We start from the raw sequence: 22905 nt of genomic DNA on the forward strand, positions 1-22905 counted from the left end.
GTGACACTTAGCTAAGTCTTGACGTATAAGCAGGAGTTCACTGACTGAAGAAGGGGTAGGAATGTGCAAAGGCCAGAGGAATGAGGGAGTGTGGAGAGACCACAGCTGTGCTGTTCCATAGGGTGGCCACTAGCTACATACCACTACCAAGCACTTGAAATTTGAATAGTCCGTTTTGAGAAGTGCTGTAAGTATAAAATATACACTGGGTTTCAAAGGCTTAGTATGAATAAAAGGATGTAAATATCAGTATTTTTAATATAAATAACATGTCAAAATGATATTTTTGGCATATTGGGTTAAGTAAAGTATAACCTAACCCAAATATTATTGAAATTAATCTTACCTGTTTCTTTTACTTTTTAAGAAATATGGCTAGTAAAAAATTAAAATGATGAACTGCCACAGAGCCAGGACTTGACAGGATTCAAACTGTGAGCTCTGCTTCGAGGACTAGCCAAAGGGCCGGGGACGTCCAGGTCTCTGCTAGCACAGAGGTGGCTGTCCAGCTCTTGAGAAAAATAAAATTAAGATGATACTGTGGCTTACATTTTATTTCTATTGGGCAGCGGTAGACTGCAAGTAAGCAGAGGCTGATGTGTGCTAAGTTAAGGAGTCTAGACTCTCACCTGAGTGGGGGGCTCCTGGTGTGTGAGGGGGCATGATGTGCTTTGCTCAGAAATGTGAGAGGTGGAAAATGAACCAACCAGAAGAAGAATAGATCAGGAGTCAATAAGCTGTTGCAGCACTATAGTCAGGAGAGTGGAGCCCTGAGGCCAAATTTAAGAACTTTCAAGAACTAGGTCTGACAGCTAATGGGGTGTGAGCTTTGAGGAGGAGGAGGAATTTGCCTGGACTTCTAGGTGTCCAACAGAGACAAATGGAGTGGATCAGAGGCAAGACCGTGTTCAGTGGAGGGCTAATGTGACGAGTGCAATCTGCGTAAAGGCAGAACTCACTCAGGGATGCGGTAAACATTTGTTGAATGGATTTTTTACAAAAATATCCAGACTAAAATGTGCGGTTCAGGAAATGTGTTATGAATGGTTGAGAACAGGAATTGTTACATGAGTGAGAAATGTAAGTTGGAGATTAGGAGGATAACCCCCGTAGGGGCTGCCACAATTTGCCCCCCATCCCACCCCTGGGTTCCTATAAATAGCTGTGAGGGATCCCATTGTTCAAGCTCAGCCAGAGGCATCACAGGTGCTGGGGTGTTAGGCTGGCATGAAGACGTCCTCTTCCACTACCTCAGCCACTTTGACAGTTTTGGGGAGGAGAAAAAGGTGGAGGTGCTAAGACTGAAGGAAGAGGAAGGAGAATGGGGTAACGTGGGGGGAGAGGGTGGGATGAATGTGTTCCTAACAAGGGCATATTCAGAAAGCACCTACTTGCCAGTACTGTTACCCCTAAACGATCCCTTCAACCACACCCACATGTAGGCAAACATTTATAATAACCTGAGCATTGTCTATTTCATGGAGTTGTATAACTTCAGAAAGCTGAAAGTACCTACTGAGGTTAGCAATGAATAATGAACCTGTAGAAAAGCATTTGGGCTTGAACCATCAGGGCCATGCACCACGATGGGGCAAAGACCAGTTACTCTGTCCCTCTGTGGACAGAAATAGTCACCCCAACATATAGCCTAAACTCTCAAATTCTTTGCCTCTAACGAGAGCTGACTCATTGAGTAGGATTGGACATTATAAATAGTGAGATGGCCAAAGGGGGTTGGTGCTATAGCCTCCTGTATCCCTGTAAACGTACAAGTGTGTCATGAAAGAGTTGAGAGGGGTTTGTTAAAACGCACAGCACCCCCTTCAGGTTGTTTCATTCATTTGTATGTTCATCCATTCATTCAATCACGTGTATCCAAATGTCCCAACCTCCTTCATCCTTCAAAACTTACTCAAATTCTACCTATTTTAGAAAGCCTTCTTTGCCCTTCCTGGCACAGCACCTTTATCTATGCCTTTCATTTCACGAACCACCTTCTGCTTTGTTATTTTTGTTATCCTTGGTTTCAACTTCTTTCTGGACTTGGGAATCCATATTCCAAATATTTTTGTATCTCTAAAGCCACCAGCACAGCACCATATAGCAGTTGCTCAGTAAATATTAGCTGAATGACTGAATGAAGTGGAGGGGTGAGTAGACGGCCCTCCGGCAGGCACTATATTCTATATTTTCTGAGCTGAACAGGGGCATGGATGTAGCAAGTTCAGTTGTGTTCTGTCCACGGAGGTTGGTGGGGTGAGGGAAGCAAAGAGAAGGTAAAGACAACTACTGGGGCATCCAGTAGTGACCCTGCTTCCTGAAGATAGCATAGAGGCCAGTGTTATCTTTAGGGAGCAGTATCCACTCGTTCAGCTCACTTTTACTGAGCACCTACTGTGTACAAGCCACTATGCTGCAGGTTAGGCGAAAAAGAGATGGCTACTCATATAAATTCGTTACATGGCAAAATATGGAATCTAGCTGTGTAGCCAATTCATGTATGTGAAAAGTAAAACAATGTTTTTTTTTTTTTGTTTGTTTGTTGTTTTTTTGAGACAGAGTCTCATTATGTCGCCCTCGGTAGAGTGCTGTGGCATCATAGCTCACAGCAACCTCAAACTCTTGGGCTTAAGCAATTCTCCTGCCTCCATCTCCCAAGTAACTGGGACTACAGGAGCCCCCCACAACACCCGGTTATTTTTTTGTTGCAAGTTGTTATTGTTGTTTAGCTGGCCTGGGCCAGGCTGGAACCCGCCAGCCTTGGTGTATGTGGCTGGCACCGTAACCACTTTGCTATGGGTGCTGAGCCTAAACGATGCTTTTTCAAAAAGTTCAAATGGTATAACAAAACTGTAAAAGCAAAATGGCAAGCTCTTGGTACAGTAAATACTATAAGCTTAATGCTTTTTCATTTTAGATTGTGTAGGGCTGCCCCACAGCTTTCCTGAGACACTAATGCTTATCTGATCACAGCCGATTTTAGTATTACAAAATATGTTTATTGTTATTACAGTTTTTGAGGAAAGAGGTATTGTAGCGAGTAGCAGTGAGGGCGGTGGTGGAAGTGGAAGGGGCCATTTGGGAAAGTTTCATACAAGAATTTAACCTGAATATTATAAAAAACGGATTGCAGGGGATAGGCAGAGAGGAGTGGAGAAGGCATTTTAGGAAGGGGGAAGAGGCATGAACAGGGAACAGGAGTTACAATAGATTGTATTTAGAGGACAATTCACTCATTCAATTAATACATATTTATTGAATCCTTGCTAAGTGCTGGGCAATGTTCTCATGCTGGCCACACAGTGGAATAGGATAGTCTGCCTTCAAGATGCTAATGGGGAAGTCAATTCGTTTGTATACTTATTAACAAACAAATAACATACAGATAAATTGGGGAAAGTGCAACGAAGGAAGAGAACAGGAGTCTATAAAAGAGAATTATACTTAGTGTCCCAGGGGAAGATGACATTTAAGTGGAGACCTGAAGCCTGAGGAGTGAGGGAAAGTGCATTACCACCAGGGGAGGTAATGTGGGTTTCAGGTGGGTGAAGAGGATGGCACATCTGAGGAACCGAAGGACTGTCAGCGTTATTGGACTGTAGTGAGTGGACACACTTGGCAGGGATACTGTGTGCAGGTTGAAGCCAGATTGTAGACGCTCACACGGGGGGTTTGGGCATGTTAAAACATTTTCTGAGGGCGGCACCTGTGGCTCAAAGGGGTAGGGCTCTGGTCCCATATGCCAGAGGTGGTGGGTTCAAACCCAGCCCCGGCCAAAAAAAAAAAAAAAAAAAAACTGCAAAAAAAAAAAAATTTTCTGAGACCAGGTTATCACAGGGTGTGTTTCTGTGTTCCAACCTGAGGGCTTCTTGCGAGTGAGAGGGAAGTAGGAAGAAAGGGTGAGGGTCTCTCCACGATATCCTGTGACTCCTGTCCCTATTTGCAGCCGGGCGATGGGGCCATTGCAGTGGATGATCTACAGGATAACAAGAAGCTGAAGGTGGGTGCCATACGCAGTCTGCCGGGTGGGGACACTGCAGGGTCTAAGCACATGGCCACAAACCCACTTTGGCTCTGATGCTGGGAGCCTGGCTGTGCTCAGGCCTTGGGAGCTCCTGGGAATGCTACCAGGGTAAGCCAGGGAAGGACTGAGCTCTTACTTCCAGGTGGTCTTTGAGGAAGTGCTGGTTTGGGAGCTAAGTCTGCATGTTGTAGCTGGCTGTGCCTCCAGCTTGCTTTGTGACCTTGGGCTTCAGATTCTGCATCTATAAAATGACTGGACTAGATTAAATCAAGTCCTATTTTATAGCCCAACATTGTATGATTGTTTGATATAAAAGTCTAATGTGGCTTTTGGATTCCCCCGAACCAAGAGAAAGATAGGTAGGACACTGGAGGGGATAGGTGTTTGAAGTCCTCTCCTCTCCTCTCCTTTATCCTCTCCCCTCCCCTCTTTCTCTTTTCTTTTCTTTCTTTCTTTTTTTTTTTTGGAGACAGAGTCTAGGGATTTCCCTAGACGTAGCTATCAACATCCTATGGGAAATCCCTGGACCTGTTGTGAAGTACTGTTTTACCACAGCCACTAGATGGCAGGAGAGTTCAGATCCAGGGGAATAAGGGGGTGGCAGGAGGGGGAGGGAGGCCAGGAGAAAGGAAGAGAGAGGGAAAGGAATGAGCAAGTGCTGAAGTGTTGTCTTTGGATGTTTCCTTGTAAATCAGATGCTGTTTCTATGTGTGTCACTATGCATAAATGTGCATCACATCTGTGTACAGTACAGGGGTGTGCGTGCGTGCGTGCGTGCGTGCGTGTGTGTGTGTGTGTGTGTGTGTACCTGTAAATTTGAGCATGCAGGTAGAAACAAAAATCAACTGAGAATCAGAAGACCTGGGTACTAGTTTGACATTTTCATTCACTCCTTGCATGACCTTGGATAAGCCAGCTAGGTTGTTTTGAGTTTTTGTTTCATTTTCTATAGATGGGGATCATAACTTTGGTTATCTCTGGAGGTGGGGCAGTGACAAAACACCATAATGCTGGCCCCTTATTCAAGGGGTCTGACTTTGTGGTGTGTGGGTGAGGGTATGTTCTATGAAGGTATGCTTGCAGGGATGTGCCAACCCTTGGTAACGTGGTTTCCTTAATACAGAAGGTGGATCGTTCTGTATGTAGAATGAGCCAGTCATGGATGAGAGGAGGGGTGGCTGAGAAAGAAAGCAGTGTAACTGTGCTGGCTGGAGGTGAAGGAAGAGGGGAGGTCAAGATCTGTGCTTTCTCCCCTCTCTCTATGGGAAGGAGGCAAGGTTAGTGAGGTGGTTGTATGGTTCGTCCCCTGCCCTGGGCAGGGGTCCCCTGAAGCCTGTGCGGCTCTCCTCTTGCTCAGCTGCCGTCCTTGCTGACCCGAGGGAGTAGCTCGGCCTCTCTGCACAACAGCACCATCCGCAGCACCATCTACCAGCTCATGCTCCACAGCCTGGACCCCCTGGGGGAAGGTAAGCAAGGCCTCCCCAGACCTGTGTGGTCTGCCCCACCCACTTCTTCCCTCTTGCAGCTGAGAAGAACTGAGACCTAGAGATCTGAGAGGCAGTGGGTACGGGCTGAGAAGAGAGTTAGCAGAGGGAAGAGTGGATATTAAAAGGCAGGCAGACTGGGAGAGAAGGTGCAGGCAAAGACAGTGGACTCACCAAGAGAGGGCCCCAAGTCCTTAGGTATCCACACTCCTCCATGTCCCCGCCTCAGTGTCCCTCCCTATAACGACGGGGCTCACCTGCAGTTAGACTGAGCGCCACCTGCTCTGCACAAGTCTGTGTTGGGGCTGCTCTTGGTGGTTTCCCTGCAGAGCTCACTGCGTAGGAGTTGGCTCTAATGTCCCACAGAGAGTTTCCAGCTAGGCAGATTGGCCCAGGCTGACTGGCTGGGGCTGCTTCTGGGGATACCTGTAGGGCTCTATAGGGCTTCACCACCCGGAAGCTCTGCGTAGCCCTTCCCTTTACTTTGTATATAGCGCTGGAGTCCTAGGAAGCTGCTAACCCTCCCCTATCCAGGAATCTCAAGGACACCCTGGGAGCTGCCAGGATCACTTATGGGGGCAGTGAGCAGGGTCCAAAGTACAAGGGGGATTGAGGTCCAACTCGATAAATGATAGATGGCAGCAGTTGAGATTCTCACCATCTACCTATCAAGTCCTGCCTTCAGCCTCCCTACCCCAGAAAGCTGCACCCAACATGCTTCTCAGGCACCTTAAAGGGCACCCCTACATACGATCCTGCTCCTCTTGCACCCCTGTTTCTCTGGGGCTTTGGTGAAGAATTTGAACTCGTGCAGGAGGCCAAAGAAAGATTGGCCTTCGGACAAAAGCCAAGGGCTCTGACTGCAGTTGGGCTGAGCGGAATATGACAGAAGGACCTACGGAGCCCTAGGGAGTATCCTGACTGACTTTCTGGCTTACCAACAGATTTGGGGGGCTCAGAAGTTTGCTCAGGCCTGGAAATATCCTTTTCAGACAAAATATTGGGTCCTTGGGCAGCTGAAACAAGTATACTGTACTGTGAAAAGCAGCATCAAAGACAAGCAATGAAATGTTCCTTGGAACATGGTTCCTTGGAAATGTCTCAAGGTGGGCCTCAGCAGACATTGTAAGAGGCCACCCCCAAGCATCAGCTCCAGGAAAACCGTACCTCTGGGGTTTCCAGAATGGAGTCTGCAGCACCTGGCAGCCTCTAGGTGATGAGTGTTGGTTGCACCTCTTCCCTGGGCCCGGTGAAGAAAGCAATATCCCTGGGTCATGATGGGCCACTCCCAAGGGAATCACTGATGCTGGCAAAGTGCTGAAGATAAGCCCTTCTCTTGAATGGGACTGCAGGGCCCACTCCTGGGCCACTTTAACGGCCTCCACTGCCAGCTGGCCTACTTACCCTAACAGGATTATGTGATGTCCAGGCCAGGCTGAGGTCAGAGGAGATTGATGCTAAAGAGATGATCCTGCCACACTCAGAGGGGAGAGGCCATGTGAGGAAACAAGCACTCGGAGGCAGTGCCTGTCAGCTCAGGGGAGACAAGCTTGCTTATATATCATCTTTGTGTGTGGTTGGGTGAGGAGTGGCCTCAAGCCGAATGGTGATGTGCACATGTGCTCTGGGCTGCAGGCCTGCTCAGAGAGGCCATCCCTGATTCCACACCCGGAGACTCCATCCAGGAGGGGCTGGGACCACACAAGGCTGTGGTGAGGGCCTTTGTTCCCACGGCTTTCCAGATAAATGCTTGTGTTTCTATGTGCTGTTTCCAGATGGCCGTCCAGATATTTCCACCCTTTGTAGGTCTCCCAGCTCTTTCCACTGATCAGTGGAAGAGACATTTCCTGTGGTCTGAACTCTCACCTGTCCTGTGAAGAAGCTTTTCCTCTTCGGGATGCCAGGCACCTTCTGGTCATTTCACCTGGACGTGTGTGACAGGAGGTGGGGGAGACGGGGCAGCTGAATTGTTTTCCGCAGTGACATGGGAAATGAGAGGCTAGTGTGTATGATGAGGGATGATAAGGAAAGAAGGAAACTTGTTTTTTCTTGCCAGCCCCTCCAGTTAACAGTCAGCAAATATTCTCAATCCCAGAATAGGCACCTCCTTCAATGACAGCTACACGTTGCTCAACAGAAGATTGCAGTGCTTGGTTAATGCCTCGGGGCTGCTAGAGTTGTCGGGATGAAGGAGGCATTCCTGACACTTCCGTTCTGATGAGAACCTGCTGGGCAGGCCTCCAGGTCACTTGAAGGGACCACACGTCCTAGTGGCGGCTCTGCACAGGGAGCTTATTGCCAGAGCCCTTGGCAGCTGAAGTCTGAGAGTGGAGGAGCAGGCTGAGAGGAGGAAATCCCAGGCCCTTTTATCTGTTTCCTGCCTATCCTAGACCCAGGCAGGGCTTTCACCTTTTTGGTTTCCTCTCAGCCTGTCTGTACTAGACTAGATCTCCAGGGTTCCATCTAACTCAGACTCCTGGGACACTGGGCCTCACCACTGCAGGGTTGCTTCCCAAGGGGGACAGCTGCTCACAACTGCTTTTGTCAATTCATCATCATCGTTGTTATAACTCAAATTTATATAGTACCAGACATTGTTTTAAGTAATTCATGTATAAATTCATTGACTCTGTCAACAACTCTGGAAGATTTTTTGGATGAAGAAGCTGAGGTGCAGAGAGGTCAAGGGATAACCTGGCTAGGTCTACAGCTATAGTACAAGTCATGGAATTGTGATTCAAGCTCCAGAATCCACGGTAGCATAACAGTACAGGTGAAGCTAGAACTTTGCAGCAAATCAGCATTTGTACTTATTTTGTCTCATGGACCCTCGCAATAATGCTATGAGTATATCATGGTGTTAACTTTTTAGGGAGGATGTTAAGGCTTAGAGATGGTACACAGTCTTTCCAAAGGTACCCAGTGCTCATGGGGTACAGCCAGCTTGAAATCCATTATAATTCCGTGGTACCACTTTGTTTTATCATTTGTGCCGTTGTCCTCACCCTCCCAGGCTCCACAGCTATGAAGAAGATCCCCATGAGCCCCTACATCTCAGCCTCTGTCCCTTCTTCATCTCTCACCTTGGAATTTACACACATAAAGCATTTTGCGTGTTACCTGGCAAATAGTCACATTGGAAGAGAGTTGCCCTCCCCATTTTTCTTGCCTGAAAATCAGGGCAGCACCATTATGTACAGGCTGCTCTGTAGGCCTCCAGAAAAGTGTGTGCATGAGGATCTGGAAAAAGTGGTGGGTGTCTAGGGCCAAAAACAGTGTGACCACCCAGGCGCAGTGGCTCATGTATGCAATCCTAGCACTTTGGGAAGCTGAGGCAGGAGAATCACTTGAGATTGGGAATTTGAGACCAGCCTGGCAACACAGTGAGAACTCATCTTCGTCTCTGTAAAAAATTAAACAATTAGCTTGGCATAGTCTCAGTTATGTGGGAGGCTGAGACAGGAGGATCGCCTGTATCCAGGAGTTGGAAGCAGCAGTGAGTTGTGATCACATCCCTGCACTCCAGCCTGGGTGACAGAGCCAGACCCAGTCTCTAAAAAAAAAAAAAGAAAGAAAAAAAGAGATAAAAATAAAATAATATTTCCTTAAGAATAAAATAAAAGAAGATGTAGCTGACAAGCTGTTGGTCCAGTATTTCCCCTTTTCCACTGGAGAGGGGAGGTTCATGAACATGGCCATCAGTAGTTCCCCCGAGAACTATAGTCTACTATAGCTAAGCTTCTAGTAGACTCCTAGGAAGGAAGCTGCAAAGGACCTTACAGGTAGTATAGTTCAAGTGGCAAAAACATCTCCCTCCAATTATTCTCCATTCCCTGCTCATCGCAGACATCACTGCTCAATCATGGTACTTTGCTACTAAGTTTGGTTCAGAATCCTTCTCCATTCAGTGCTCAAGCAACCATTGCTAGAGCTCATAAAAGAAATAAATCCTAGTTTTCGCTCTTAAGTCCAATCATACCATTTTACAGGAGAGGAAATAGGCTTTGAGAGGGGAATGGACTTGCCCTAGGCCACTGCCATTTAGTGACAAGGCAGAGAATTTAAGACAAAAGTTTGGGAATTGGGCAACATGAACAACTCTAGCAGGATCAGAATCCAGACTTGGGACCCTCCAGGCCAGCCTTTTCCCACCCACTGGCTGCTCTGGCTGCTCAGCTGACCATCCTAATTAAAAGGGCATGGCAGGGAAGACACTATGCACTACAGATAAGATGTGTATCGTTTTCATTTGCAGCCCGCCCCTCCAAGGACAAGGAGGAGGAGAGCTTGAATCAGGAGGCCAGAGCCCAACCCCAGGCCAAAGCAGAAAACAAACCAGAAGGTGAGAGGATGGCCAGACCAGTGAGTTTTCTCCTGCCACCTCCCTCTCTCCTGTCCATGGTGAGCTTGGCCTGGAGCAGCAGCTGGCCCAGGCCAGGGACTGAGGCACTCCTCTTGGCTTCTCTAAGCCACTAGGTTAGAGTGTGTTCTGATGCTGCCCTGTACACCACTTCAGGCCAGGCTCCTCCTTCCAGTGTGCTCTGACGTGGCTGCTGGCCTGAGTGGCCCTGCACAGCTTCCTTTCCATTCTTCTCAGATGAGGTAGGCAAAGGGAGGCCAGAGGGTTGTTGAAGAATCACTTCATTTTTTTTGCTAAATCTCATTCCAAATGAGACTCTATTTCTTCTTCCTGTCACTTCTGCACAAGAACAGAGTTGCTAGTAATTGGTCTTAAACCAGCAAAGCCAGTAAGGGAAGGCTACCAGGGGTCTGGTGTCATAGAAATCCAGTATCTGTGTGGCAGCTAGGATTGGGGGAGTGGGACAGCTCCTGCCATATGGTTTTGCATAGCACATCAGGACTCCCTGATCTACCCAGCAACCCAGGGAGGGAGGTAGACCAGCAGACATTCTTCCTACCCTACAGAAAAGGAAACCGAGGCTCAGAGAGGTCAAGTGACTTGCCTGAAATCACACAGCTAAGAAGTAAGAGAGCTTATACCTATATCTAGCTCTCCAGGCTTTCCAAGTCTCTTTTCCCTCAATCCTGTTTGAAAGCTCTATAGCTGCTGCCTTTGAAATAGCAGGATCCTTTCCAAAGGGTCAGACCTTGAGTGCTAGGAGCTTTGCACTCTCTCTGCTCCATTTGCCCAAACTGTTTACAGTATTAATGCCTATGAATACATGCATGCAAGGGTGGCCACTTCTCAGCTGTCCTCTCATCTGCAGATATCTCAGTGGACACAGCAATAACAACAATTTACCTCTCATCATCTTAATTTTCCCACCAACAAGAAATTCTGCCCAAATAAACCTCTCAGAACCCTGAGGTCAAGTATACCTGTAGCCATTCACACCAGTGTCTGTCAGCTTCCCTTAGAACCCAGTCTGCTCTTCTGATCTAATCCATGTTTGTCCTTTAAAGAGGAGCCAGCCGAGCTCCCTGCGGTCACCGTTACACCAGCCCCTGCTCCAGACGTCGAGGGAGATCAGAAGGAAGATCCGGCTGGTCAGGTAGGCACCCAGCCTCTGCACAGGTGGAGAAATTTGAGAGGCCCAGGGTAGGACTTGCTGGCCAAAAATACTTCCTCCCTGAAGGTCTAAAGTCCCATTTGAAGTTCATTTCTCTGGCATGAGCACTGATTTTTCTCTGAAGATTGCTTTGAAAATACAAATACCTCATGGGACTGGTTGTTTCACTGTAACATCTTAGTATGAACCAATATATTGAGAATGTATTTTGAACTGTCACATGCTACAAAAACATAAGGATTGTTAGCGGGTCTGTCCTTAGCAACCAGGGGACAATGAGACCAGGCTGCTCTGGAGCACCAGGCAGCTTGAAGTGCAGGTGGAAGGGTTTGCTGGCTAAAGGCATTTCCTGGTCAGTCAGTTCAGCCTCGCCTGCAAAGCCTTCTGAGTCCTGGCCCTGCCCTGCCTTTACAGCCTCATAGCCTCTTCCACCATGCTCCAGCCAAACTGGATGTCTTATCCCCAGGCCTTGGCTCCCATGGTTTCCTCTCCCTAGAATGCCCTTTTCCCTCCATCTTCATATTTCCTCACTTTACCTACCTCTCCAGGCCCAGTGTAAATACCTCCCATGTCATGTAGCATCCTTGATGCACCCAGATCTGACTGTTATGGTACCCTGCACCTGTCTCAGTGCTCTTACCACTGCCTTCCCTATATTCTGAGCCTTAGTTTCCCTATAAGATGGTGAGGTTCCTGAAGGCAGGAGCCAAGTCTGAGTCACCTCTGTCTCCCCCATAGAGGGAAACTATGCTTGGAGCACAGCTGTTCTCCAGATAGGTTGAGTGACTGACAGTAAATACACATTTAGTCTGCAAGTTCCATCCCTGTTTGTTTTTTATATTTAGTACCCAGAAGCACTCTATTATATCTCATTCTCAGGCCAGCAACTTTGGGTTCAGTGCCTAAGACATCTTTCTGGTATCATGAGTGACCCAAGTAGGTCCATTACAGACTGCTCAAATAAAAGAAATCAAGAGGATACAGAGGTATCCTCTAGAATCCCAGGGCAGGAAGTGAAGCTTCGTCTCATGAGGACCTGGACGTAGGCCCGAGAAGGCATCTGAGTAACTTCTCACTCCACTTACTCTTTTCTGCTTCTTTTCTATCACTTAGCCTCTCTTAGCAGCCTGGCTTCATTTATTTCCTTATTAACACACATAACCCTAAACCACCACCTCACTCACAGATGTTCCCAGTCTTAGAGAATCTGTTCAACCTACCTATGGGTCAGGGATCCAGCTTGTGTCCAATCAGCTATGGCCAGCTGACTTGACTCCAACATGGAAGAAGGCAACCATTGGGGGTGCCTTTTGAGGGTGACAGCCCTCAGAGAAGAGGATGCAGGCTGGGCAGATATCCCCATACCTATTGATTTAAATGACTTGTTATCTTCTCCAGGAAGCATTCTCCATCTGATGCAGGGTGGGGATGGGGAGCTATTTTAGACTAAAATCTACTCATTCTTCATTCTAAGTTTACAGCATAGGACTGAGCAGATACTATTTAATTTCTTCATTGGAGGTTCTCAACCCTGGTTGCATACTGGAATAATTTGGGGAAATTTTTAAAACATGGCCCAACCTCACTCTCTGTCAATTAAATCAGAATATCTGGGGCAAGTCTTTGGGCATCAATGATTTTTAAAGCCTCAAGGTGATTTAAATATGCAAGAGTGTTGAGAATCACTGAACATCCTTTGGGGTTGCCAGTATCATGACATTAGTTATAGACAACGTGTTTACTCCATAAGCACATAGCCCAGGTCATTTACTTAAGGGATTATGCCAGAATGTTGTTATAGGTTAGTTGGGTAACTAACGTGAGGACCCTCAGAATCAATGGCTTTAAAAAAAAATTATTAAAAATTTTTTTTGGAGAGATGAGGTCTTACTATGTTGCCTAGGGTGGATTGCAATGGCTACTCACCTCAAACTCTAAGATTCAAGCAATCTTCAGGCATCTGCCTCCCAAGAGGCTGGGATTATAGACACACACCACCATGCCCAGTTTCAATGGCTTTTAGACAGTCTATGGTTCCCAAACACTGGTCTACAGATGTATAGTAGGAGCACTTGTGAGCATGCTAAAGTACAGACTCCTACCTTCTAATCTCAGAGATTCTAATTTAGTTGGTCCAGGTGAGGCTGGGAAATCTTGTATTTATAATAAGCTCTTTAGACTACCAGGTTTGGAGCCCAAGATCATATTCAGTCCTGGCACTTGTACAGCAGGGTACCTTGATGGACTATGCATATTCAAAGCCCACCTTCATCACTTACAAACCATACAGACAATGGGCAAGTTATTTAGCTCCTTTTTTACTCTAGTTTCTCCATCTGTAAAATGGCCATAATTCTATAATGAATTGTCTCATGAAACATAGTAAATATTATTATCAAATCCTTTACCATGGTGCCTAGCACATAAAACCCTCAATAAACAGGCATTCTCATTATTTTGTACATATCAAGTAACAAAACGATTTAGGAGTTTTAGTAGACTCAGCAATGTGTTGTGAACACGAAAGGGTGTCATGCCATGTTAGGCAACATTCATAGAAGAATGGTATCTAAGACAAGGGAGGTGGTAGTTCCTACATTCACTTTGCAGTGTTCAGTTTTGGATCCCCTACTCATGGGACATAAGCCAATTGGAGTGAGTTCACCAACATAGGGAGGAGGCTCTAGGCTATAGGATGGGGAAATGACAGAAGGACCTGGGAATCTTTAACCCAGGGAGAGAGCCGTCCCATGGAAGAGTAATTGGACTTTTTCTATATGTCACCAAAGAGTAAACTTGTACATGGGTGTGTGTGTGTGTGTCTCTCTCTCTGTATGTATGTATTTAGATCTTTGATACAAATATGGTCTTCAATCAGGTGTCAAAGATGACAGAAGCTGCTTTTGATGGTGAGTTCTGTATCCCAGGAAATGATCCAACAAAAGCTGGACAACCATTGGGTGGGAATATTGTACTGAGAATTTTTCTGAATGATTTCTCATTATGTTTCTTCTCATAGTTAAGTTTTTTGATATATTCTGAGAACATCAATAAAAAAATGGAGGAGAAACTAGGAAGGAAATCAAGCAGAGCAGTTACCTTGCATTAATGTATTGGCTTTGGATTTCAGGGAGATGAGGCAGGAGCTGAGAACCCAGGTGAAATGACAGGTGAAGAGGGTGAAACTCTTTGTGAAGGTGAAATTGGAGAGAAAGGTGGAGATGAAATTCAACCAGGTGACAGTGAAATTAAGACAGAAGGGAAAGATGAACATGAAGGTGAAATTGAAGCAGAAGGAAAAGGGGTTGATAAAAGTGAAGGTGAAATTGAAACAGAAGGAAAAGGAGTCAATGAAAGTGAAGGTGAATTCGAAGCAGAAGCAGAAGAAAAAGGAAAAGATGAACATGAAGGTGAAACTGAAGCAGAAGGAAAAGGGGTTGATAAAAGTGAAGGTGAAATTGAAGTAGAAGAAGGAAAAGGAGATGGAAGTGAAGGTGAAACTGAAGCAGATGGAAAAGGAGATGGAAGTGAAGGTGAAACTGAAGCAGAAGGAAAAGGAGATGGAAGTGAAGGAGAAACTGAAGCAGATGGAAAAGGAGATGGAAGTGAAGGTGAAACTGAAGCAGAAGGAAAAGGAGATGGAAGTGAAGGTGAAACTGAAGCAGATGGAAAAGGAGATGGAAGTGAAGGTGAAACTGAAGCAGAAGGAAAAGGAGATGGAAGTGAAGGTGAAACTGAAGCAGAAGGAAAAGGAGATGGAAGTGAAGGTGAAACTGAAGCAGAAGGAAAAGGAGATGGAAGTGAAGGTGAAACTGAAGCAGAAGGAAAAGGAGATGGAAGTGAAGGTGAAACTGAAGCAGAAGGAAAAGGAGATGGAAGTGAAGGTGAAACTGAAGCAGATGGAAAAGGAGATGGAAGTGAAGGAGAAACTGAAGCAGAAGGAAAAGGAGATGGAAGTGAAGGTGAAACTGAAGCAGAAGGAAAAGGAGATGGAAGTGAAGGTGAAACTGAAGCAGAAGGAAAAGGAGATGGAAGTGAAGGAGAAACTGAAGCAGAAGGAAAAGGAGATGGAAGTGAAGGTGAAACTGAAGCAGAAGGAAAAGGAGATGGAAGTGAAGGAGAAACTGAAGCAGAAGGAAAAGGAGATGGAAGTGAAGGTGAAACTGAAGCAGAAGGAAAAGGAGATGGAAGTGAAGATGTAATTGAAACAGATGGAAAAGGAGTCAATGAAAGTGAAGGTGAAACTGAAGCAGAAAGAAAAGGAGACAAAGAAAGTGAAGGAGAAATCCAAGCGGGAGAAAATGGTGAAATGATAGATGCTGAAGATGAAAGTGAAGGCCAGAAATCCAATGCTGAAAATCAAGATGAAGCCAAAAATGATGAGAAAGGTGATGGTGAAGGTGGAAGTGATGGAGGTGATAGTGAAGAGGAAGAAGAGGAAGATGAGGATGAGGATGAGGATGAAGATGAGGAAGAGGGGGGAAATGAGGAGCCTCTGTCCTTGGACTGGCCCGAGACCAGGCAGAAGCAGGCCATTTACCTCTTCCTCCTGCCCATTGTGTTCCCACTGTGGCTGACAGTGCCCGATGTCCGGAGGCAGGTGAGTGTGCCCAGCTGTGTCTCAGGCTTTCTATTCCCAGGGAGGCTGTGGGGTCTCTAGGCTCCCAGGGCTCACATTCCAAAGACAGGAGAGGGCAGGGAAAACCAAGCCTCCACCAGAGAGATCTGAGAAAGGGCCATAGCTTTGGAGAGGACCATGTGCCTAGGGGACATACCACTGGAGTTAGGGGGCCCTACACCTCAAATGTGGCTTATTTCTACCACTAAAAGCAGCATAAACTAGTTCCTCCTTGGCTCCTATCTCAGTTTATTTTAATTTGGGAATTATGCCACTATACCTCTTTCTTATTTCAGTAGAGTATCTCAAAACCCAGGGAGATGACTACTATTTCTACCCAACTATCCTATTGTAGGGAAAAGTCTAATGTACTCCATCCAAAAGTAGTCTATATTCTGTCTCTGGGTCTAGAAAGGAGTAGGACAGGGCAGTTCTTAGACTGGTCAAATAGCTCTCTTCTGTCTGGTGACTGCTGAACACCCCACTGGTTAGACTTCCCTGCGGGTGTCCCCTCTGCCCATCCTTTTCCATCCATCTCAAGGTCCTTACTGGAGAAACAGCCCTCAGCCCAAGTATCTCCAGGTCCTTACCACCACTCTTCCATGGGACCTCGTCACTGATTCTGGGCTTCCTCAGAAGGGCCAAAGACCATTAGCCTCTGCAACTTATTTCTCTTCATTTTTCAAACTTTCAAACAGGAGTCTAGGAAGTTTTTTGTTATCACCTTCCTGGGATCCATCATATGGATAGCCATGTTCTCATACCTCATGGTGTGGTGGGCTCACCAGGTAAGTGAACAGCAGGAACTAAATCCTCCACCAGCGGGTCCCATGGACACTTTTTTTCATTCAGGATAAATTTTCAGTACCTAGAGACTGTCGAGGATCAAGGAAATTTGTGCAATTTCTATGCTGTTTGTAGACTTTTGATTCCAGTGAGTGTAGTGCTTTTCAAGTGTGACTTTTCTGTCTTATACTGCAGCATGACATTGACAGCCCTTCACATCCTGATTACTGCCAGCTGATGGCATCTTATTAGCTTATTCTCTGCCATGTGGTCCACCACTGTCACCTGGAGAAATCCCGACAGCCAGCTCATGGCATTTAGTTAGTCTTCCTCTGGGTGCCCAGGGCTTTTCTGTTCTGCCTAGAACATTGAACTTAGCACAGAACTGCAATTGTTGTTCACAAGCTTTTCCCTCTCACTAGGCTGAGAACAGGGTCTGTTGTATTGCTCCTATTTCCATCTCTGCCTTCACCTTAGTTCCTGGCACACAGCCGGTGTCCATGTTTCTGGAAATGGACATAGTGACATGAGCAGATCTTTGGCAGGGCAGTTCTTGTGGGGAGGTAGAGGGTGCAGCAGTTGCCTTGCTCTTTCTGTGGTCATACCCCCAGCTGTCAGTTCCACCACCACCCTCCCTCCCTTGGGCTGAGGGATTGTGTCAGCTCCTCAGAAGGTGTTCTGTTTGCATGAAGTAGTAATACATGGTTGTTGCTTCGAAGAGCCTCACAATTTTTTACCTGCTGTTGCTATGGTTTCTTATGACTGTTGCTGTTTACCAGGTTGGTGAAACAATAGGGATTTCTGAAGAGATTATGGGTTTGACAATCCTAGCAGCAGGCACGTCAATTCCTGACCTCATTACCAGTGTGATTGTTGCTCGGAAAGGCCTGGGAGACATGGCTGTGTCAAGCTCTGTGGGCAGTAACATATTTGATATCACTGTGGGGTGAGTAGTGATGTTACTTTCAAAGGCATATTAAGTATGACTGGTAAACACTGCATTGGCTCTGCTTGCTGGTTTTCTGCTTTATTCGTTACACAGGGAATCAAAGGGCATTTACATTGTTAGTTTCTATAAGGCAATAACGTATCCTCCCTTCGTTCATCACATCCAGATGGGATAATAGAACTAAAACGCTGCCTGAAATGCAATTGAGTGGAATTTACAGATAAATTTATAGATAAATTGAAAACTGAGGTTCATTTCATTCTATTACCAGCACTAAAGATTTTAAAGAAGGCTGGGTTAGGTGGCTCACACCTGTAATCCCAGCACTTGGGAGGCCGAGGCAGGTGGATTGTTTGAGATCACCCTGAGCCAGAGTGACACCTCGTCTTAAAAAACAGCCGGGCGCTGTGGCGGGTGCCTGTAGTCCCAGCTGCTTGGGAGGCTGAGGCAAGAGAATCGCTTAAGCCCAGGAGTTTGAGGTTGCTGTGAGCTACGATGTCACAGCACTTTACCAAGGGTGACAAAGTGAGACTCTATCTCAAAAAAAAAAAAAAAAGAAAGAATTTGAAGACATCTTACCTGGTGGTAACCCTTATCATCAAAATTTAGAGATTTAAGAGTATACATCAACTAACTTGGGTATGAAGTATACTGAAAATAAAAAAGCTCAGACTCAGAACACTTTATTTTTAATCTAAACTCTTCTAGTTATTAGCTGTGAGTCCTGGGCAAGTAATTTAATTTCCCTGAAGCTTAGTCTCCTCATCTGTGAAAGGGCTGAATAATGTCTGCTCTACTTTTTTATTTTATTTTATTTTTTTTTTGTAGAGACAGAGTCTCACTTTATGGCCCTCGGTAGAGTGCCATGGCATCACACAGCTCACAGCAACCTCCAACTCCTGGGCTTAAGCGATTCTCTTGCCTCCAGCCTCCCGAGTAGCTGGGACTACAGGCGCCCACCAGAACACCCGGCTATTTTTTGTTTTTGCAGTTCGGCGGGGGCCGGGTTTGAACCCACCACCCTCGGGCCGGCGCCTTACCGACTGAGCCACAGGTGCTGCCCATGTCTGCTCTACTTAAGAGGTTTTTATGAGCGGAAAGTGCTTTGTAAATTTTGAAGTGCTATTTGAGTACATGGAATTATTATAAACATTAAGAATATTCACATTGTTTCTTCAATCTTGCAGCTTGCCTGTCCCTTGGCTGCTTTTTTCTCTTATCAATAGATTACAGCCTGTTCCAGTCAGCAGCAATGGCTTGTTCTGTGCAATCGTTTTGCTTTTTCTCATGCTCCTGTTTGTGATCTCTTCAATTGCGTCATGTAAATGGAGAATGAACAAGATCCTGGGCTTCACAATGTTTCTCCTTTACTTCATATTCCTGATCATCAGTGTGATGTTAGAAGACCGAATCATATCCTGTCCTGTAACTGTCTGAGTCAGTCACTGTTGCTCATAATGGATATAGATCAGAGGATCATGCCAGAAGTTATTGTACCTCTTGTTACATTAATGGAAGAATGAACATTATCCAGAAAGTGAACTGAGTGGCCCAGCACCTCCATTGTGAATGTGGTCTGGAACTCTGCTTTGTTCTTGGAAACACCTGCAGCTCACTGTGGATTAAGAACTTCATCCCTGAAAGGGTGGAGTTCTAACCCCTGACTCATCTATCACATGAAGGCAGTAGAAGAACCCCCGGAGTCAGAGGGGTTTTCTAAATGAGAATAGCTGGGGTTGAGGTTGGGACAGACACAGCAAAAATAATTCTATGCTTACAGTTCCCTGATCATTCCTAAAGAGCCATGGGTGAGATGCAGATGTGAGCTACATCTCAGCCCTCTGAAACCTGCCCCAAGCAAATGCCACAATTTGGTGTCTCTTCCTTTTTTGCTCAAAACGTGAGGTTCTATCAGGTTTGTAATCACTACAGGTTCAGTGAATGATGTGTCTAAGGAGCCAAGGCTACAGAAAAAAGGTATAACAGGAATCAATTATTCTACGTCACGGTCCAGTACAATGTATATCAAATCTTTTGTAGCTTAAAGGGATGACTACATTCACTCTCATTGCTGCATTTTTGAAAAGTGAAATCGAAACAGAAACCAGCCTGAAAAATGAAAATTTATAATTTTCCCTTGATTGGAAGGAGTGAAGATGAAGGAAAGAAAACTATTTTAAGCACATTAAAAATATGTGCTTATTAGAAAACCCACTGTCTCTGTCAGTTTTCACCTGGAGGAATTAGACATTCTAACCAAGCTGTCGTGGCTCTGCTGTCATGCTCTGATCCCATGTTCTCATCCAGCAGTGACAGCTGAATGAGAAGAGAAGTATTCACAATTTTAAAGAGTCCAAAGTCAGTAAAGCCAAATCTGGTTTATAAAGAAAGAGATCCAGGGGGACAATGCTAGTTTTGTCTTTCAACCTAGATAGGATTTTAAACCAAGAAGATTGATTTTTTTTGATATGGTTTATAAATGGATCTTAAGGTAATTACAAAGGGTAAATTCCAAAAATGCTTAACATAATAACATGGTGAGAAAGAACTACTGCTTCTAAGGTAGCTAGTGTAAAGGACACTTGAGTTTTAAAAAATTTTGTGGTTCATTGTTTCATGTGGAATTTGATGTGCTTATATTTTAAATACTAGTGCTTGCTGCTGTTACTAGAATCAAATTAGGAACACATTGTACATGAAACAGTTTTATATTACTGGCTTCCGAGCAAAATGACCTCAGGTAACTGCATATTATGATGGCAAATGTGGCTTTAATGACAGTCCTACAAAATGATTAAAGATGAAAAGACAGATGTGATGTGAAAAAAATCAAAATTTTGGCTTTGAAGGATGGCTAAGGTGTTCACAGTACACCATCTTTTAAGATGAAATGGTTAACTTGATTGATTGCTTTGCTACCCCAGGATTCCCAGTCTTTGGAAATAACTTTTATTAAATTTTAACAAATTATGAATCCCACTGGTATTTTACTTTACAAAAACGGACAGACTCAACCTTATCTTTAGGCTACTTGGTTAGAATGCTCAAGAGAAGACTGATGAAGTGGATGTGAGGGTCATCTGGCTGCAACATCTGTCACCCTAGTGATCACCAGGGTTGGTTCGTTGGATCCAGCTGGGTAGGCAGGTGTCCCCTTCCTTCTACCCCACTCCGTGTGTGTCCCTTCTGAAGCTATTGCTTGAAGAGGATGACCTTCCCCAACAGCGGAGGACTATTCTTTGGTCAAGGGTGTATGAGTAGCTGCTGTTCAAATTCCATGTTCTTAAATTAACTATCCTCATTCCTGATGCTGTTGCACTGCTGGGTTTCCATATGCAATGGCCTAAGAATAGGAGGAGAGAACAATGCCTATGGGAGGGATACCCCAATACCAGAATTCTGGGTGTTAAACTGGTGATTGCAGCAATTCCAGTTAGCCTTGGGGATGTCACCTCCTCACTAACAGCCTGGGATCTGATGCTCTTCCTCAGACTGAGGAGTGATGGCCAGTGAAACATTCTGTAATAAAAAAGTACTGAGATACCCATTAATTATTAAAAACAGCTCTAATGATCTCATATCCTTTTCCCAGTTTGCTGAATTTCAGGCATTACCCTTTGCCTAGAAAGAAGCCCTGATCACACTGTAACAGAAAAAGACAAATATAAAAAATGAAAGTTGAGTCTTGGTGGATGAGTAGGAATTCACCAGGGGAAAGACAGAAGAAAGATGATTTCAAGGAGATGGAAAACTTATATAACTTTTGAAAAATCAATTGGTTATGCTTGGAAATTAGAATTTTTATCATGTATTTACAAATCTACTATAACATTAAAATCATGCTTGTTTAGAGATAAACTACTATCTTAAAATGTCAAGATAATACATGTATTGAGACAGTCCTCTCATTTGATAGGCAATATGGTCTACATAGTTACTGTCACAAATTCTATGTAACTCATTCAGCCTAGAAATTCTGAACTGTCTCACATGGGTATTTGAATTGGAAGACAGTGGCTACATGGATAACTTCTCCTTCCTCCTCCCCTGAGCTGTACTTCTGCAATGGCCTTGGTAAGAGGTTTGGGTCGGATTTCTAAAAACGTGAAATTCTTCCTAATTTGACAGGTTAAGATTCTACATAGCACTAGAAAAAAGGGATATATATGTTCCATTTAATATGTGTTTAAATGTTACCGTGCATTTTGAAAATTATATTGCACTGTCACATCAATAGATCTGAAAACAGTTTTACCAAATTATAGGCCTGGCCGGGCGCGGTGGCTCACGCTTGTAATCCTAGTACTCTGGGAGGCCAAAGCGGATGGATTACCTGAGCTCAGGAGTTCAAGACTAGCCTGAGCAGAACAAGACCTCATCTCTAAAAATAGCCAGGTACTGTGGCGGGTGCCTATAGTCCCAGCTACTTGGGAGGCTAAGGCAAGAGAATTGCTTGAGCCCAAGAGTTTGGGGTTGCTGTGAGTTAAGACACTATGGCACTCTACCCAGGGTGACCAGATGAGACTCTGTCTCCAAAAAAAAAAAGAAGATATGATGGTAGAGTGCCATCACAGCTCACAGCAACCTCAAACCCTTGGGCTTAAGCAATCCTCTTGCCTCAGCCTCCCAAGTAGCTGGGACTACAGGTGCCCGCCAAAACGCACACTATATTTTTTGTTGTAGTTGTCATTGTTGTTTAGCTGGCCTGGGCTGGGTTTGAACCCGCCAGCCTTGGTATATGTGTTCTAGGACTGGTCACTATGAAAGGTGCATAGAGAGGGCTCCTGAGAAGATTGGTGGGGAGAGGCGCATTAAAGCCTGGCAGGACACCCTGACCCAAGTCTGCTTGCTTGCACAGTTAAAGACACATACACTGCTGTTCTTGATGCCCTTCACTGTGATGGGCGAGCAAAATCCAGAGCATTTCATTTACAGAAAAATTCATCAGTTGCTCAAATAGTTTATCACAGTACTACATTTGAGAAGAAAATCTTTAAATATAAAAGGAAGGTGCCATCCAAATAAACAGCTACCATGGAAAGGCAATGGTAAGCTCATCAGCAGAGTGCATTACTATCTCAGAATACAGAAACATATGCATGGACTTTTGTAACTGGAGATAAAATTTCTCTATCAATTTGCGTACTGCTAATTTTGTAAACAAAAATAATTAAGCCAGAAAATGTGCTAACTCTGAGGCCAGAGAAGGTAGTAGGGGGGGGTAAGACACCAAGTCCTGAGGATAGTAATGTAAATCATTATGCAGCTACTAGAGAATTCAATTCTGAAACAAAGCTTAGTCTCTATCCAAACAGTGAGAAGCAGAGAATGTCAACTTTAGTACAAAGGACAAGGGCCTTCTCCACGAGGCAGCCTACTCTTTCTTTTTCACTTTGAGATAAAGTGCCTAAATGCAGTTTTCAAACTTGAGTAAGAGAAAAAATAATAAAGTTCAGTTATTGTACATTACCAAACAAATAAGTATTTTCTTACCACATACTAACCAAGTACAG

General features: G+C 45.0%; 1 protein-coding gene across 4 annotated transcripts in view; it reads left to right on the forward strand.

Moving 5' to 3' along the window:
- SLC24A1 (solute carrier family 24 member 1) overlaps positions 1 to 22450 on the forward strand; it is a 31641-nt gene extending 9191 nt beyond the window's left edge. The window contains exons 2-12 of one of the 4 annotated variants that reach the window (XM_053593950.1): positions 3947 to 4000; positions 5382 to 5490; positions 9764 to 9850; positions 10130 to 10132; positions 10933 to 11021; positions 14170 to 14275; positions 14717 to 14800; positions 15305 to 15639; positions 16356 to 16445; positions 17223 to 17389; positions 18580 to 22450. In XM_053593950.1, the coding sequence (XP_053449925.1) occupies positions 3947 to 4000; positions 5382 to 5490; positions 9764 to 9850; positions 10130 to 10132; positions 10933 to 11021; positions 14170 to 14275; positions 14717 to 14800; positions 15305 to 15639; positions 16356 to 16445; positions 17223 to 17389; positions 18580 to 18829 (1374 nt within the window). In that variant the 3' untranslated portion in view covers positions 18830 to 22450. The remainder of the gene's footprint in view (positions 1 to 3946; positions 4001 to 5381; positions 5491 to 9763; positions 9851 to 10129; positions 10133 to 10932; positions 11022 to 14169; positions 14276 to 14716; positions 14801 to 15304; positions 15640 to 16355; positions 16446 to 17222; positions 17390 to 18579) is intronic. The other 3 variants (XM_053593952.1, XM_053593951.1, XM_053593953.1) reach the window with 3 other exon arrangements.
- The last annotated feature ends 455 nt before the right edge of the window (positions 22451 to 22905 follow it).

This window comes from Nycticebus coucang, chromosome 6 (assembly GCF_027406575.1).
Source record: "Nycticebus coucang isolate mNycCou1 chromosome 6, mNycCou1.pri, whole genome shotgun sequence".
NCBI classification, from domain to species: Eukaryota; Metazoa; Chordata; class Mammalia; order Primates; family Lorisidae; genus Nycticebus; species Nycticebus coucang.